This window comes from Neopelma chrysocephalum, unplaced genomic scaffold (assembly GCF_003984885.1).
Source record: "Neopelma chrysocephalum unplaced genomic scaffold, ASM398488v2 Primary Assembly neopelma1_59, whole genome shotgun sequence".
NCBI lineage: Eukaryota > Metazoa > Chordata > Aves > Passeriformes > Pipridae > Neopelma > Neopelma chrysocephalum.
In genome coordinates, this window is record NW_020897714.1 from 14,413,134 (window position 1) to 14,430,204 (window position 17,071).

The window sequence follows — 17,071 nt, forward strand, 5'->3', positions numbered from 1 at the left end:
CATCAAGTAAAGTACTTCTGGTGCAACACAATTCTTGGTGTACTTAAAAATAAAGAACGAAATTAAACAAATGCAATAATTAGCATTACTTATAATTGTTGTTGAGTTCTATTTACACATTTTACATCCTATTTATATCCAGGCTGAATCCTAAGGTGTTACAGAAGCCCTGTAAATGCTATCTGTATCAAACCTGCTGAGGCTGAGAACATCGGGTAGAGTACAGATGTAGAATAGAGAAGTCCTTAGAAAAGATAGCTCCAGTAGACAGGCAGGAACTTTTAAAAGGGATTAATTGGACAAATAACTATCCTTCAGGTGAACCCAAATTAACACCTAATGACTGAAAACTTGACAGAAGTAGCTAAGGGTCAAACATTATAGTGATGGCATCCAAGCCACAGATTAAGAAAACAAACATACCAAGAAAGCATAAAGGCATTTTGTCTCAATCTGCTGCTACCCAGAGGACATTAAGTAAAGGCCTACTGATGTTTTAATTATTTCTAGCATCAAGTCAAGAGAACTATATAAATATTTAAGATTCTGCTACACACGGTATATTTAGGAGTTATTTCAGAACTCACCAAAGAGATGGGATGTGTTTTCAATTTTGTCCATGGTATCTACAAGAGAAAACAGTATTCTAAAGCAAAGTAAATATTTAAAATACAGTAAAATAAGGCATTTGTTTAGAATGCATTTTATGTATAAAAATTATATTTCTAACTGTTGAACTTGGAATAATATTTATTTCAAAATATCAAGTTTACCTGAAAATACCATATAGTAACTCTACACACATGCTATGTCTTAAAAAACCCAGAACTTCCAAATCTACTTATCACTGATCAGAAAAACAGAGGAACAAAATAAAATCTTTCTCTTTAATACTGAGTTGTCAAGTATCATAAAAAGCAGCACTTCGGTACTCATTCTGTTCTTTCAAAGGAAAGAAATTCCACATTTGCTTTATTGACCTTCAGCTGATTCGGTGCCTGCAACAAGGTATCAAGTTCACTACCTTGAGAAAAATCAGGACAATGTCCCACCAGGGGTAAACAAAAAAAACCCCCACAACTACAACAAAACAAAACAAACCAAAACAAAACAAACAAAAAAAAACCCCACACCACAAAAAACCCACAAACAAACCTCTCCAAAAGACTGAGGAGGTGCCAATGTTTGATCACTGTGTAACTTTTGTCAAGAACAAGCCACCTCTTAGTTTCTTACTCCCACATCAGTATAATGTGGGAGGGATGATATACATTGTTTCAATTATTAGCTGCCACACCGACCATAAAGCAATGCCTACTAGAGTGTTTCCACATTTCCCAAAGACCAGAATCCCTCAGAAAGGTATTTTTGGAAACGAGAACACAACACAAGGGAAGGAAAGCAATAAACAGAGAGGACCAAAGAAAGAACACAGAAAAAAGAGAGCAGTAAATATGATACATTAATTACCAAGGACAAATACAAGCTTTTACCTCTACCTGGTTTTCAGAACATGCAAGAATAAATTCTACTCAGAAAGAAAAAATAATAATTAAAAAAACGCTGCTTATTTTCATCATTTCCATACGTATTTCATGTCATCACATGAGAAACAAAAATTAGTACAAAATTATTGCTGGTAACATCTTGGTCTTTAAGATTTTATCAAGCACATCTCACAACTTTCTATTAATACAAAGTTGCTTGAAAGTTTACAGAGACAGAAGGAAAAGAAACATCTGGTGAAATACCATTCCAGCAAAATAAAATACTCACCCTAATAGATGCTTTATTGCAAAACACCTTGTTTATAGCCAGCCATGTGGGAAGATCCAGCATATTCTGAAGTACCTCTTGATCCAGCTCTAAATTGGTCAGCTGACCTTCCCCCTTTAATGTGCTCAAGTTGATCTTGTCAGGTGACAGATTTTTGGTGAACCTAAAAACAAACACACACCTTAAGTAAATACATATAAAGCAATCAAAGCTGTCCTACATGTCGGTGACAATTTAACTTAAAGCAGTGGTCTGGGGGTGAGGAAATTATCTTAGATGCAATCATTCTTAGATACAATTTCATCCTGGAAAGAAATGGTATGATGGAAATGATTTGTTCCTCTAAATTTTTTCATCTCATTAACTCAATTTACAAATACATAAGCAAAAATATATTACGAGATTTCTTCTAATTTTTGCATCATCCACAATAACAAATTATTGAACTACTTATTTTAAGCTATATAAGGTAAAATTGCATCTATTTCAGTCTTCTTTCACTTTTCAAAATGAGAAAAAAATCCAAAACCTCTGCAACTCACTGTCATAAACAGTACCTTTCTACATACATTTAGTTAAAATCTTGAAATGAAAAGTTTTATTTACAATATTAATTAGGTTTACTCATAGATTTTAATGACATAAATTAGAAGTACACGTACACATACATAGCAGCATGAGGTATATAAAATACTGGGTGAAAACCTGAAAGTTCAATGATCCATGGGCTAAAAAATGTAACTATTTAAAGGAGTACACATGCAATAAATTTCATTATACCTCAAAGGCGGTATGATTTGCTGATACAATAGAACAATCTATGTGACTGTTTCAAATGGTTGACATCTTTGTGAGACAATGTGACAGAACCCATGGGTACTCTACCCTAAAACCAACAGCTGCAGCATTTTATCTACCACAGGGTAAGAACAGGATATACTTAACCACACTTTCAATCTGCCATGGAAAATTGTTTCTGCTCACGAATTGAGTCTAATTTTACAAGATTAGGTAATAGAAAATACTACTATTGGCATTATGCTTTGCGACTTTTCCCACCGAAATCTTCCGATGCTGCCATTCTGCAGTCAGAGACATTAAAATGTCCCATTAGTAACTGCAAAATATAAAGCTTCCTATCTCAGAAATCATTGAGAAGTCTCATATGATTCAGCTCATTCAAATTTCTAGAAGAAAAAAGCAGCCATTGAGTGTTCACAGTTGCATGATAGTATCTCTCATTCTTGACTTTCTAGATGAGAGTCAACATAAGAATTACAAATTGGTGTTCTTTTATAAAGTCACATTTATAGAGCAAATGCCCGAACATTCTGCCATTACATACACATATATACATACAAGTCTGCTAAGAGTCATGTTCTGTGAAAGAAGTCCCCCTCAGAGTTCCCTGTTGCTCTGCCACATCAGAAATGCCACTCAACATGGAGAGAGATCTAAGCTTGGTCCCAACTGCAGACACAGCACAGTGAAACACACAGGATCTACAGGAACAGGTTTTCAAACTTCACAGCAAGAAAGACACCAAAATACCATTAAGGAAGAGAGTGCAAAGCCAGTTCTGAGCTACTTCCAATATCCTTCAATCAGACAAAATACGAGCCAGTCTCTCCCAACAGAGAACAGAAGAACAGGGAAAGAAATTTCAAAAAGAACCATCGCTTTTCTCTATATATATTTTTTAAAAAATTCTTCCAAGAGGGTTGCCTTGAATTTATTTCCTCTCCTGCAGTCAGTGAAAGTAAAAATGCTCAAAGTGCTGCTTCATTCAGAACAGACCGACATAAGAGGATCTCCACCTATTAAGATTGTACCCTTCACGTCAAGAGTCGCAGAAACAAACTCTCAACAGGTGAGCTGTGAGAAGGTATTTCAGGCATAGGCACCTCTAGTAGGTCTCTTCATTCCACTTCCACAGCTGGAATGCTACTGATGAGTGGATGCTGAGGAGACTGTGGTGTTTCCCCAAAACCCATAGTAACTTCATAATACATGACAACCACATCTGCTTTATCCATCTGCTTTGTCCAGAGCCAATTTTCCACTGAGGATGCCAACACTTTACTCATCTGTGCCAATTCTCTGCTCCTTCTAAATTCATCTGTTCCACAGAATATACTCTTGTTTGTCTGTCAGATAATTTCAGCTCTTTAGAATTGTTTCATACTGCTTGATATAGTAGGAAAACCTTTTACTTTTATACAGTGGCCTTTGACAGAAAAAAAACCCAAACAAAACAGAAGTTGGTCTATTTGTTGCAAACACAAGGCAACCATACCTGTTAGTTAGACTTTGTAAGAATTCTGATCTTTGTGCATAAAATTGAAAGCACAGCCAGATGACAAGTACAACAGTGTTTTGAATTAAAAATTTTAAAAGTCCTTAGGGCAACCACTAGTCTCCAAATGGTATTGCTCCCGGATCCCATGGTACACCAGACCAGGACATGCCCCACTGAGCCAGTGTGCTTTGACTTTTTCTTCTTGTGTGCTTCACATTCAGCTAACAGACTCAGGGAGATGTACCACAGACACACTGCTGTGTGTCAACTGCAAGTTCCAGTGAACTTGCCATGAGCTGGAATAATTATCACTGTTACCCATTGAAATTGTTACTCAGTTAAAATCTGCAATTTAATATTTTAATATTATTAACTCCTATTTTTTTATTAAATTAAATGTCAGTATTATTCTAAATATTCTGGTGTTGGAGACTTTTTCTAATATTTATTGCTAAGCAAAATCTAAGGAGGAGGCTTTGGAGGTTAGCAAGTTATCTCTGTATCTAAAGAACTACTGTGTCTCTTACTACTGTAACCTACAATGCTTAACTGCTTAAACTTTGAGAACTTATTAGGCTATCATATTTACCATACAATTTTTATGTAAAGCAGAGAGGTAATTCCCATAAAGTTAGTGTAGAATCATGTAATTCTGAATATGAAGTAATTAGAAACCTTTGGTTGTGTCATGATGTTTCACAATTAGAAGTCCTTGATCAGGCAAAACCATTTAAAAATTCTTTATGAGCTTTCCATGTAACTACTCAGAACTAAAAATGTTACCAACTTCATGACATGCACACATTCTTCTCTCTGACCAGGCACACGCAAACAGTTTCCACACAGCTTGCCATTTGTTTTTTACCCTGGTGTTCATTCTTTAGAATGAGTTAATTACTCCTCAAAAACTGGGTCAAGCTGGGAGCAGAGGCCTTGACAACACAGCCATTTCCCTGCACAACATCCCATGAACTTGTCACTGATGCTTCTTTTCTAGGGAACAGACTAAGTGTTAATATCCACTACTAAATACAAGAAGTGAATAAAGCAGAACAGAGAAAAGTAAAAGGCAAGGGCAAGAGAAAAGGAAATAAAGGTCATGGTTGAGTTCACCAAAGCTTTCCGTCACCCTGTTTTGCTGTGTCAGTAAGACATCACTGTTACTGAGGCAATACCCACTTGGTTTGCTAATACCACAAGATATCCTTAGCAAAACTGTTTTCATAAATAGAGTTTCAATTTCGCAAACCACCCTTCCTTTCTCAAAACATATTTGAGGTTTGAATTACTATGTGATAGCATGAACTTCAAATACCATTTTCATACTGCATTCTATAAGTAGAATAATGCTGCAGATATTTTACACTCTAAATTCAACAATCCAGAAATAGGAAGTTACAAATATAACAAGCAGCCTGACATAGCTCCCTTGGGTACATACACACACATGCACTAATTATTACTATGCAGTTATAGATAGATGGTTCAACTTTAATTTACAAAGTACAGACTAAGAGTTTAGTGTAAAGTGTAAAAGACTGCACAGTAAGAGCAGAGTATTAAGAATCATAGAGCAATATGTTACAATCATTATATTTTGTCAGGACCACAACAGTTCTTTTAATTCTTTTCCTTCTAAAACAACTAAAAATCTACATAGAAGATTCATTTTTTTTTGCCTGAAGTATTTATTTTCTAAAGGCTTGTTTGTGACACTACAGGCTTAGAGCTCTGAACAGAGCACTCCACCATGCCTGCAGAGAAGAGAGCCAAGAAGTGAAAACAGAAACAAAAACCAACGAAGAATGAGTACAGAAGACAGGGGGAAACAATTCCCTGAAGTCACAAGCTTATGGGTTGTATAATGAAGGCCATAGACCACATGAAGCTTACAGCAGTGCTCCATAAAGGTATGGAGTGAATACCAGACGCCTTGTCAAGTTTAACAACAGAAACTCCAACCTCTGGATTTAACAGAAAAATAAGACAAGTTTGGATCACATTTGGACACAGGAATCTCAGCTATTTTGCAAATCTCCTGAACATACAATTGCTTACCCCAGCTCTACCATGTGCCTCCCCTCATTTTTAAATAAAATTCCCTCAACGATATGATCCTACATGTATGCTTTAATCATGATAGACTATTAAATCATAATATGCCACATGTTTTGCTCATCTCCTTGTTATGAACTCAAACTGCTTAAAAAAATATATGATTGAAAACAACAGGCTCTGAAAAAGGGAAACATGACCTACAAAGCACTGGCAAGTGTATCAATAACAAAACAGCAGAAATGGAACACACAAAGATAACTGGCTTCATTTATTTTACTGTTTCACCTGGATGAACCATGCTATTAGATCACTAAGGAACAGTATATGATTTCTGAAGCAAGAAAAGTGGTCTTTTTCAACCTAGTTTCTCAGGAAGATATTTGCTTCCCATGACTCTAGGTAACAGAGAGAAGGAGGCCTACTATCACTCTGCTCACTGCACCACTTCAAATTTTAAGATTTCAAGTTTAAGTAGAAGAGGAACAAAGCTAAGTCTTTGTCAAACTTGCTACAGAAACAAAGCATTGGGATCAACAGTGTGTACTGTTATAAGCAAGTTCCTCTCATCCAATGTAACACCACAAACCAAAGCTGATTTTCAATACCTGGCTTGATCTGGAAGAAAAAAAAATAAATCTAAATCCCTCCTGGCTTTAAGTAAGAAAAAGAAAAGTTACAGCAAATAGCATGCTGCAGGCAACATAACAATTTCCTCTCTCATATCTTCTCTCCTGTAGCCAAAAGAAATATCAGTGTCTCAGGGAAAAAAATACCACCTGCACATTGTGAGTTCAAGAGTATTGCTATACTTTTTCCCATGGTAGCACCTCATTATTCAAGTCCCAAGTACCAAGATCCTTAGATCTATTTAGAAGGCAGCAAGTTTTATACGAGAAAAAGACAGACTCCCTAGATTAAAATACAACTCTACATACCAGTAACATTAAGTACAATGACATTCAGAAGAGTTCTTGGTAGCATCCCTTCTTGATCCAAGTATGACAGGACAGAAAGGACGAGATCCACTACAGTCACACAGGATTAAAGACTCTGCTGCCATTACATAAATGGCAGACTGGCTAGACAGTCTTTACAGATCCAACAAATGCTTGACCTGTATTTAAAATGTAAGGCACTAATAAAAATTTTGCAAGGACATGATAGATCAGGGGAAAAAAACCACCCAAATTTAGAAAACCAAACTTCTGTAAAAGATGTCTATTTTAATCCTTAAGACATAAGAAACAAGATTAGAATCAGGCAACTGATATTTTCTCTTGGTACTTCAAAAACTTCAACCAAAAAGCATCATAACAGATGCTATAAAAAATAACAAAACAGTAAAGGCTTAACGTTAGTATTTGTCAGAAGACTGCAAGAGCAACATTATCTCACACCTCATTGTCCAAAGGATATGCAGAAAGCCAAAGGCTCTGAATATATTTAGTAATGCCCTAGAAAAAGCTGGTGAAGTATCAGAAACCTTTGAGTGAATCCTGGCTATCCTAGGGATGTTCTAATTTTTATGAAGTGCATTAAAGTAGTACTTCCCCCAGCAAAACACCATTAGCTGTGCTGTATATAAGTTTTGGAATAAAAAACTTTTAGCTCCACAGGCTGAGTTAAAATGTGTAAAAGTTGACAGGTAGCATAAAAATTACATTCATCAAGTCCCCAGAAAACCATCCTTCTGAGGAACACAAGACAGCAGCAAATGGCTCTGCAGGAACAGCTGACTCATCGCTGATGCAAGATACTGAACATATGAAGATATAATTCATGGAAACTACTGGGTTCCAAGTGAAAGGTATATTTTTAGGCAATAAAGCTGGAAGATAAGAGACAATTGATTAAAACTGCCTGAGATACATAAAGTATCTGAGTACTTCTATGTATAAAAAAATGAATGGTAAGTAGTACTAAATATCACCACAAAATATGATGGCATGTCCTCATCTTGGACGCTATTTCCGTTTCTTAAAATATTAATATTTAGAAATAAAAATTACAATTTTCACTATAAAAATTAGCAATTGATGGGGTTTTTTTAGCACAAAGAGTTAATTGGATGCTCATTTACTTTAATATAAGAACAAAAACACACATGAAACTAATGAGAACACCTTGAACGTAAGCAAAAAGAAACTAATTGCAGAACATTGTAATGCCCAAGAAAACATCAGGACAGAATATAGTACCAAAATCAAAAGCTCAAAAGAATTTTAAAAAAATTAAAACTTAAGGCACTTGTGGTAGGGTTTGTGGGGAGAGGCATCACTTTTTATGTTTACAATATAGTAGGATTAATTAGACACACTCTGACACATAAACACTTAAGTTCTTTACTTATAAATATACATTAAGTTGAAAATAAATACTTGTGAGGATAAATTTTATTATTTCTGGACAAAAAATCCTCCCACAAACAGTGGCACTCTCACTTTCTGCACCAGGAAGAGAGCATTGCCACAGCAGCACTGTAAAATCTCACCACAGTGTAAGCCAGTGAGTGAGCAGTACGCAAGGCAAGAGTGGACACAACGCCGGTGGTGTGAGAGGCTATCCTCCAGCCTGTATCCAGAAGTCACGTGTATCAGCTGTGTTGTGTCCTGCATGGATTCCCAAATACCATGCCATTTTCTCCCAAGAAGCCCCTGTCAGAAGATGAACTGCAAGGGCTACCCTTCCCTCATCCTGCAAGCTATAGGGAGTCACAGGGGACTCCTAAGTGACAATACCAACTGCAGAAACCGCACCTCCACCAGACCTTTCAAGTACATCCCTCACCATCTATGATACCCAACTGGCACCCTCTTATACCCTCCAACATCAGTTTGTACAAGAGAAGGGTATCGCTCCTTTACCCAAATGCACACAAATGCATGTATGCTCTGTTTAATCACACCTTGAACTTCTGCAGCATTGTCAGGTGTGTATTTGGTGGCTGAGTGCAAGATGGAGAACCCTCCTTGGCCTGTTGGATGCCCAGCATGGAGAGGGTCTGCATCATCTGCTACAAAGCATCTTGTGAAGGTGCTCACAGCTCAACCCTCTGTAGCAGGACAGGGCGTTCCCCTGTTCACACACCCAGCCTGGACCTACTACTCTCATCTGGCCACAAGTTATTGCACAATGGACAAGTACAAAACACTACCTACAACCCTACAGATTCAGGTGGGACTTTTAAGGCTACTATACAGGACCTAAATCATCTAACACTCATCAGGCTTTATGAGTTATCATAGTCTAAAGACAGGTCTTCCTTTCCAGAGAAATCACTTATTAGGACCCTGGCTCAACAACCAACCCATATTTGTTTAACACCTCTGGTGCAGTTTCACCTCCCCCCTCCTTATCTCTCCCATCCTAGGAGGTGGAGTGCTGATTAGTACATCTGTTTACTGACACTTTCCAAGTAATTGCTTCCATTTCATCACAACACAAAAGGACTTCAGCATGGACTTCTACTCCAGATGACTTCCTAAAGGCATCTTAGTACACTCCTACTTTCTCAAATACTGACATCCCTACCAAGTCTCTTGACAGCATATAAAGCTTTCCCTAGTTAATCCTGTAATAACACATACAGGAAATTATTTTCTTCCTATTTGGAAAAACTGTATTGCTTGCCTTTTGGGTACAGGCAGAACTGAGACAGCTGCTGTCATCAATGATTATTATCTAATTATGTGTCATGCAGCAGATCTGCGCAGACATGGCCAAGCGCTGTGCATAAATGAGGAGCTTGCACTGCATGAATGATAATCATCTTGCAAGTAAAATATTACTCAAGCAATTTATCTTTCATTTATGATAAATCCTCACACAGACCAGTATTAGCTTTTGTATTCCGTGAGTCTTTTCACATCAAGCATAGAAATGGTCAATATGACCAAACCCAAAGAACTTTTTTCAAACATGTCAATCCTATACGTGTCAGGCCTTAATGATATGTTGAGGACAAGATAACATAAAATCCTTACTATATTCAACCGCATGTGGCAATGTATATGCAACGTGCACACTGCAGGCAGGACAAAAACCATTTCGCATTTTGAGAATTTGCTAATACTTGATAACTATTAAATTCCACCTAAAATACAACATTCTGTACCTAATGCAAAGAAAAGCCATTTGATAAAAAATAATTTTAGAAATTTAAAATCAAGAAATAATGATACAGGGTAAAAGCATGACAACATCTGCCTTTTGGAAACTGCATCCTTTATTTATGTGACATTAGGAGGTATCTTTTTTAATGCTAACTGATCAGATCTCCACAAAAATAAGATCTTTTGATAAGACATTAGCTATAAGAACTATTTTAATTTTAAGAAAATTAAATAAAATCAGCTGTTTTCTTTTGTAAACTAGGTAAAAAGCTGACCGATCCTTCAAATATATCATTACAGAGGTAATAAACATTGAGTTATGAAAAGGAATTAAGTAGATACAAATGATAAACAGCAAATGTCAAATAGCCTAAAGATACTGAGAAACACCTAGATTACATTTACGAAATACACATTAAGGTATTTTTATAATAGGATGGCTGATTTACTTCATAAATCAGTTTTGCAAATTTAGTTTAGGACTTATAAAAACCCCAAAGAAATCAGAATACATAGCTGCATAGCAAACGATTACTTTTTGCAGAACTGTAAGTTACAAAAAGAAGGGAAAATCCAAGTTATATTTTACAGAGCTCATTTCACTCCCAAATTTATATAAATGCATACCACCTCTTACATTTACTCTACAAAGGTGGGAGAGGGGAAGTTACCTGAGGGCAAGGTATTCAGACATAAGGCCCCTACTCCTGGTGAAAGTAAGTGGTCAGTTCCCATGGCTTCTGAGAAGCTTCTGGTACTCATTTTGGTAGTAAGGACATTCACAGCAAACCAATCTCCACCAGAGCCATCTGGGATCGCTGCAGGGAATGGGACACAGGGAACACACAAGGGATCAAGTTCAAAGGGAAAAAGGAGTGATACAATAATGTAAGAGAGTTTTAGTTGAAGATAACTACAGTTAAAACAGTTTGTTACACATCATGACATTATAGAACTCTAAAGGAAACAGACCTACGTAAAATACTAGATTCCCATAAGAATATCCCTTGCTGTCTGATACTACAATACTGCAGCCCCATTAAATGAACAGCTTATGGAGAAAATTGTAATCATGCAGAAAAGATCTATATAATATAACCAAGTGGTTACAGAGATATATTTTCAGTAAGTATATTTGGGAGATGAGAAGGAAGATAGCCCAGAGATGCAGCATAAGAGGGTTTTATTTTACTTTTAAATGGGATGCAACTTTTCAGTTTTGTTTTGCCTATCCTAAGATTTCTCATCCCACATTATTTGTTCCTATTCACAGTGTCTCAACCTCAGCTATTCAAAATTCACACTAAAGAAACCTGATCCTACAGGGACTTCTGGATTTGTTTTTGCATTTGGGGTGGTGCTACAAAAACCTGCACACATCTGACATTCTGATTTTGCAGGCTATGAAATTTTAGCAAATGTTTCTCAAAAAAAAAAAAGAGAGTTTTCTGTTAACTGTCTTCACTTTGAAGAGATGCCTCAGCCTAAATGTAATTAATTCCAACACTTACGGGTATGATAAAATCCAAGCATTTGGACAGTGCCGTTGGTAGGCAGTTTGCTGGGATATTTGAACAGCATTTAAGAGATTTATCACTAAAGTGAATTACAGACACTTAGTTACAAATTATTATTTTTCTCAGGTTTCCAGATCCCCAGCAATGAGAGAAACTACAACATGAAAAGTGCCCTAGAAGTAAGCAACCACGTAACTTTCACATTCCTGGGTAGCTGTATCCCAAGGTTGCTTCTTAACAGAAGCAGCAAACAACTCTGTGGAAAAAAAAAGCTCTGGCAATCTCAAGTTTTATGGTAAAGCTGCATGGCAGACCTGCCACGAAATTCGTGCTGGGGACATGCTTCCTACATCAAGGCTCATACATCCACCCAGAGGAGGCTGGAAGTACCAAAAGCCACAGCCTGAGCTGTTTTTTTCTCATGAAAAAAAGAGACAATGAAGAGATGTGAATCCTGGTTAGTACCAGCTCCACAAAGGTATACAGAACTCCCACATAAGCTCCTGGATTGAGAAACCTGGGTTGCCCCGCAAGAAGCCAAACCTGAGATATGTTAAGCAGTTACTTGTTAGCACTTATTCTCGTGATTTGCAAAAAATCTGTGAAATAAATCACTTCGTGTAGGCCTTTATAATTCCATTAATGTTTCACCAAAAAATAAAACAAGACACTTTAACAAGCACGTGTCACTCTGGAAGTTTAATACATAATTTTATCTTCCTTTGATATTAAAAAAAACAAACAAAAACAAACGCACCAAGGCTTTGGCAGGAGAAATAACACATTTCAAAAAAATGTAACTGTGGGCTTTGTTTTGATTCTTACATACTCAATAACCACTTGAACTTAAGAGACAATTTTATTCCTCACAGGCTTATTCAAATATCGTTTTTTTCCCTGAGAATGCTTCATACTACCATGTCAGCTACTTGAATACAGTGATCTTCGACATTATTTTTGATGTGAAACTTATTTCCCACTAAAATTATTCTGAGAATTGTTTAAAAAAATTATTACAGACATGTAAAATGTTGCTAATTAATTCTGCTGATTGTGCAAATGCACTAATTTTTATTATGTATACACAGGAGTTGTCAAACTTCAGCAGAACTTTAGTTGTACAAATACAATGTCTGTAGACTCAGCATCCAGATTTATAACACATTTGCAAAAATAATCTAAAACAAACTGAAAAGTGGAAGTCAAATTCTGTCAAATACTGAAAGCTTGAGATCTATCTGAGATGTAACAAAAGATTCAGTATCAACTCTTAATAAATGTAATGATTAAGAATTCTACCAGAAAATACATTATTGCCTGTTTATCTCCAAAATACCTTCATAATTTCATAAAGCACCATGGTAATTTCAGTTTGGATTATGGAAGATATTCTGTCACAGAAGCTTAAAATGCAGTATGATGCATGAAGCTACCAACAAAACAGAAGAAAGTGAAAGTTTTCTATTTCTCTTGAAAAAAACATTTACTGATTCCTTTGCTCATGAAAACATTACCAACACATTCACACAGACAAAACTGTTGGTATGAAATCTCCACTTAAATACTAAAAGTATTGAATTTCAAACATATGGGAATTTAAGACATACAGGATAATAATGAAAGTTTAATTTAAACTTCCTCCTCGTTCTGCTGTCTCAAGCAGTTCTGCTTTACCACCTGTTGTTTTTCAGGCTTGTTCTTTCATTAAGTGCAGCACTTGTTTAAGACAGACATAATGCTAACACTCTCCATAAGCATTCAGATTCAATACAGATTCATTCAGGACAACATAGGTTGTTATGCCTACATTGTGTTCTGCAATTTTCCCACATACTATTCAAGCCAGTAAAGTCAGTCATGTAGAATACACTCTGTAAAATCAGTACAAGCAAAGAGAGAAGTGGCAAAGTGCACATTTTGTGTTCTTTGGCTGCTAAATGAAGTAGATAACTTCCACAAAACTAAAGTAACATAGAAGTGGAAGACACAAAACTGAAAATAAGCAAAAAACCTCTCTTATTTTGCTACCAGCAGAAGCTTCAAACTTCATCCAAACAATTTTGGTAATTTACTTACAGGAAGGAATTCTAGCCAAATACATTCCACATTCTACCCAAATAAAGGTGTTACACTGGTATATTCTAAAAGGAGTCGCTTCAGATCTCTTGAGATGGTAACATCCCTCACCAATCAGGCATGTCTTACTGGTATAAAAGCAGGGAAATATGCAGGGTAAATATTTAGGTAAGACATGTATCAGTGGAGTTGTACCAAATCATGTAGGATATCACTGCTCATATCAGGATCAGCTGATCCTGATATCCACATAATTAGTATGCTATTCTTTGTAAACCCAATATTCATATGAGCTTTACAATGATTTCCTGACTATGAAGTGAAAACCATTGTCACAAAATTCATGTAATTTTTTTCTATTGAAATCTTAGTATGCTCACATCCTTTGCTTCAGGTGAGCAAAAGCAAAGGTCTAAGTTTACACAGAACATTAACTAATGACACAACTGAAAACAATTTGGGTTTCTGCCATACCAAAGAGTTTTAAAAGTCTTACTGTTTTCTTTGTGAAAACAGCAAATAAGACACAAAGAAAGAATGTCATTTCAAGTTGAACTATGTGCTATCATTGATAAACTTAAGAGTTAATATCTAATTGAGATGAAGAATGTCATATTCAGTGGGGCTACTTAACATAGAGGCAAAGTTTGTAAGCTTAACTTCATGGTTTTTAGACATATTTTGATAAACAAAACTGTTTTTCACAGAAAGGCATGGATAACATGGATAATGCAGATACACAGAAGACTCAGACTGCTCATTAACTAGAGAGTAAATTTCAGTGATACTAAAAGTCAAAACCAAAAAAACACCTGGAAATACCCTCATACAAGTCTGTATTAATAACACCTGATCTCTATCTTGGATATACACAACTCAAGATTCAAAGCCCTGACATAGAGATCCCCTTATAACCACAGACAGTATAACAGTAACACCACAGTGAGCTTGTGTAGGGCAATCTAGATTCCTATTGGAAATCTTTAACACCATTGTTTCATACAGTTATCCACAAAGTCTAAAGAAGGAATGCTGAAGGATATCTGTTATCATCATAACAGAGCACTGAACAGGAAAACCTGCAAGAAAAGGTGATGAAATCTCTCACCCATTGAAAATATGTAACAGCATGGATGAAGATTCAACACAAGTTTCAGTTCACGGGGAACTCTTCACAGAAAGAGTAAGTGATCCCAATGCTACAGAGAAGACTTTTCCTAGGCACAGTGTGTCTTTCCTATCTTTGTAAAGGATGATGCCATTATCCAGACACTTGTTTCATTTCAGGGCACATATATTACAAAACAAAGACACTCCATCATCCGCATTCACCAAAACCTCACCTAACACAATATGGAGCTGACAAAAATTCAAGCCTCCTAATGACAAAATCATCTCTACAGCTTAGCTGCTACATTTAGTTTCATATTCCACGGCATGCACCATGTAATCTGAAGAGCAACAAAAAAACGTGTACTTTATTCCTACTCCTTCCCTCCTTCTCATTTTCTACCACAGCCTCAGAAAAGAGCAGTGCATGTCAAAGATAGAGGACATTTTTAAAAATTTTAAAAGACTGAGAAAGCAAAAAACTCATCACCAGATCCTGATATAAGTTTGTTACAAGTTGAGTAAAACAAGCTTTATTACCTTCACTGTTCTTAAGATGTAACATAGCAATAAGTAAAACCCTTTATAAAGATAAAAAGTAATTCAGATATCAAAGCTGTTTCAAAATGCAGTTTGGGTTGTCTTCCTCTTCTTGTTCTCAGACCCTAAAGATTCATACCTATGCAAAATTTTTCCTGGCTAACAAATGTAGAATGATAAGGCTCCTTCACAATGCCAGAGATCATTATCAGTTCATCTAAAAGCACTGTGAGCTGCTAAATGGAAACTGCACTATTAAATGACACAATGCTTTTAAATTTGCAAACACAGTATCTAGATATTAAAAAAGCTGCAAATTGCTAACATGTGATTAACTGATATTGCAGCAATCTTCATGGCAAACATTGCCAAATCAATGATGATTTTGGGGGAGATGGACAAGACCTCTAGAGAGCCCTTCCAACCTCAACTGGTCTGTGATTGGTGGCATAAAATGAAAGTACTTCTCTGTAACTGAAGGAACAAGTTCTTATCTTCTATTTTTTCTTCGAAGTACATATTAGATTTGTCTTTGTTCAAACATAAAGAGAAATACAATCATTAAAAATTAAAGTAAATTGAGGTAACGGTAACTCTTTCCACTATTCCTTTATTACATATGGACCTCTTTCAATAGATTGTAATCCTGTCACTAATACCTGCTTTGTTGAAGATGACAAACAGGCAGCAGTTTCAAGGAACTATGACAATTGCAGAACAGAAACCAACAGAAATAGAGTAAAAAGTGAGTGTCTCTGTATTGCAGGAAATTCCTTATGCATTTGGCTCCATAATCATGTTCTCACAAAACATACTAAAGAAAATCCTGAAATAATATTATGATTTTTGTTGAAATATTGAGCTCCTGAAATTTAAAAAGCCACTAGATTTACAGTGCCTGTGTCACTTGAATTCTGTTTTCCTGAACAACCCACTTCTACAACCCACTGAAGCACAGCGAAAGAAAGTAGAAAGAAAACATTACCTGATCATGTGATTAAGAACACTCATAACAAGGGGTTTAACAATGCTGTCTGTATTTTAGGTAGCAAACACACTTTCAATGTCAACACATTACGGATCATGAGCCTCAACTTCAACTTGGAAAGCTCAGATCATCTGTCATATTCCGTAAGCTTCCTAAAAGTGATGAAATGTGTCATAATCACTTGACATAGCCTAGTTGCATAAGCATTATCACAACACATGAGAAAGCAAACACAGATTTATCAACACTAAAAAGTACTTAGTTCTAATGTACTCAGCTGTTTATTTGAAAAACTAGACAAAAAGCAGCTCATCTTACTGCTGCCTAGGTCCCAGGCACATTTCAGAGTCTAACCTGTAGTGCAGAGTCTAGAGTTCACTCCTCTTTCCATACAGCTTGCTATATAGCACTATAGGACGCAAACTGTTAAATTCAGCTATTCCATGCACACTTCTGATTAGAAAGCTGACTCAAGGCTGATGACATCTTCACACTGCACTTCCATTCACACAGTGCTCAGCTATTTTCATGTGAGGACAAGATTTCTTTATCAGCATTCCCAGCTACATAACTCATGAATAGGACAAAGAAGATG

General features: G+C 36.2%; 1 protein-coding gene across 4 annotated transcripts in view; it reads right to left on the bottom strand.

Moving 5' to 3' along the window:
* The window catches only part of UHRF1BP1L (UHRF1 binding protein 1 like), a 58,417-nt gene that overhangs the window by 40,044 nt on the left and 1,302 nt on the right, over window positions 1–17,071 (bottom strand). For 3 of the 4 annotated variants that reach the window (XM_027679957.1, XM_027679959.1, XM_027679962.1), the window contains exons 2-3: window positions 1,777–1,939; window positions 588–626 (exon numbers count right to left, since the gene is read on the bottom strand). In XM_027679957.1, the coding sequence (XP_027535758.1) occupies window positions 588–626; window positions 1,777–1,939 (202 nt within the window). Of the gene's footprint in view, window positions 1–587; window positions 627–1,776; window positions 1,940–10,916; window positions 11,064–17,071 lie in introns of all 4 variants that reach the window. The other variant, XM_027679958.1, reaches the window with a different exon arrangement.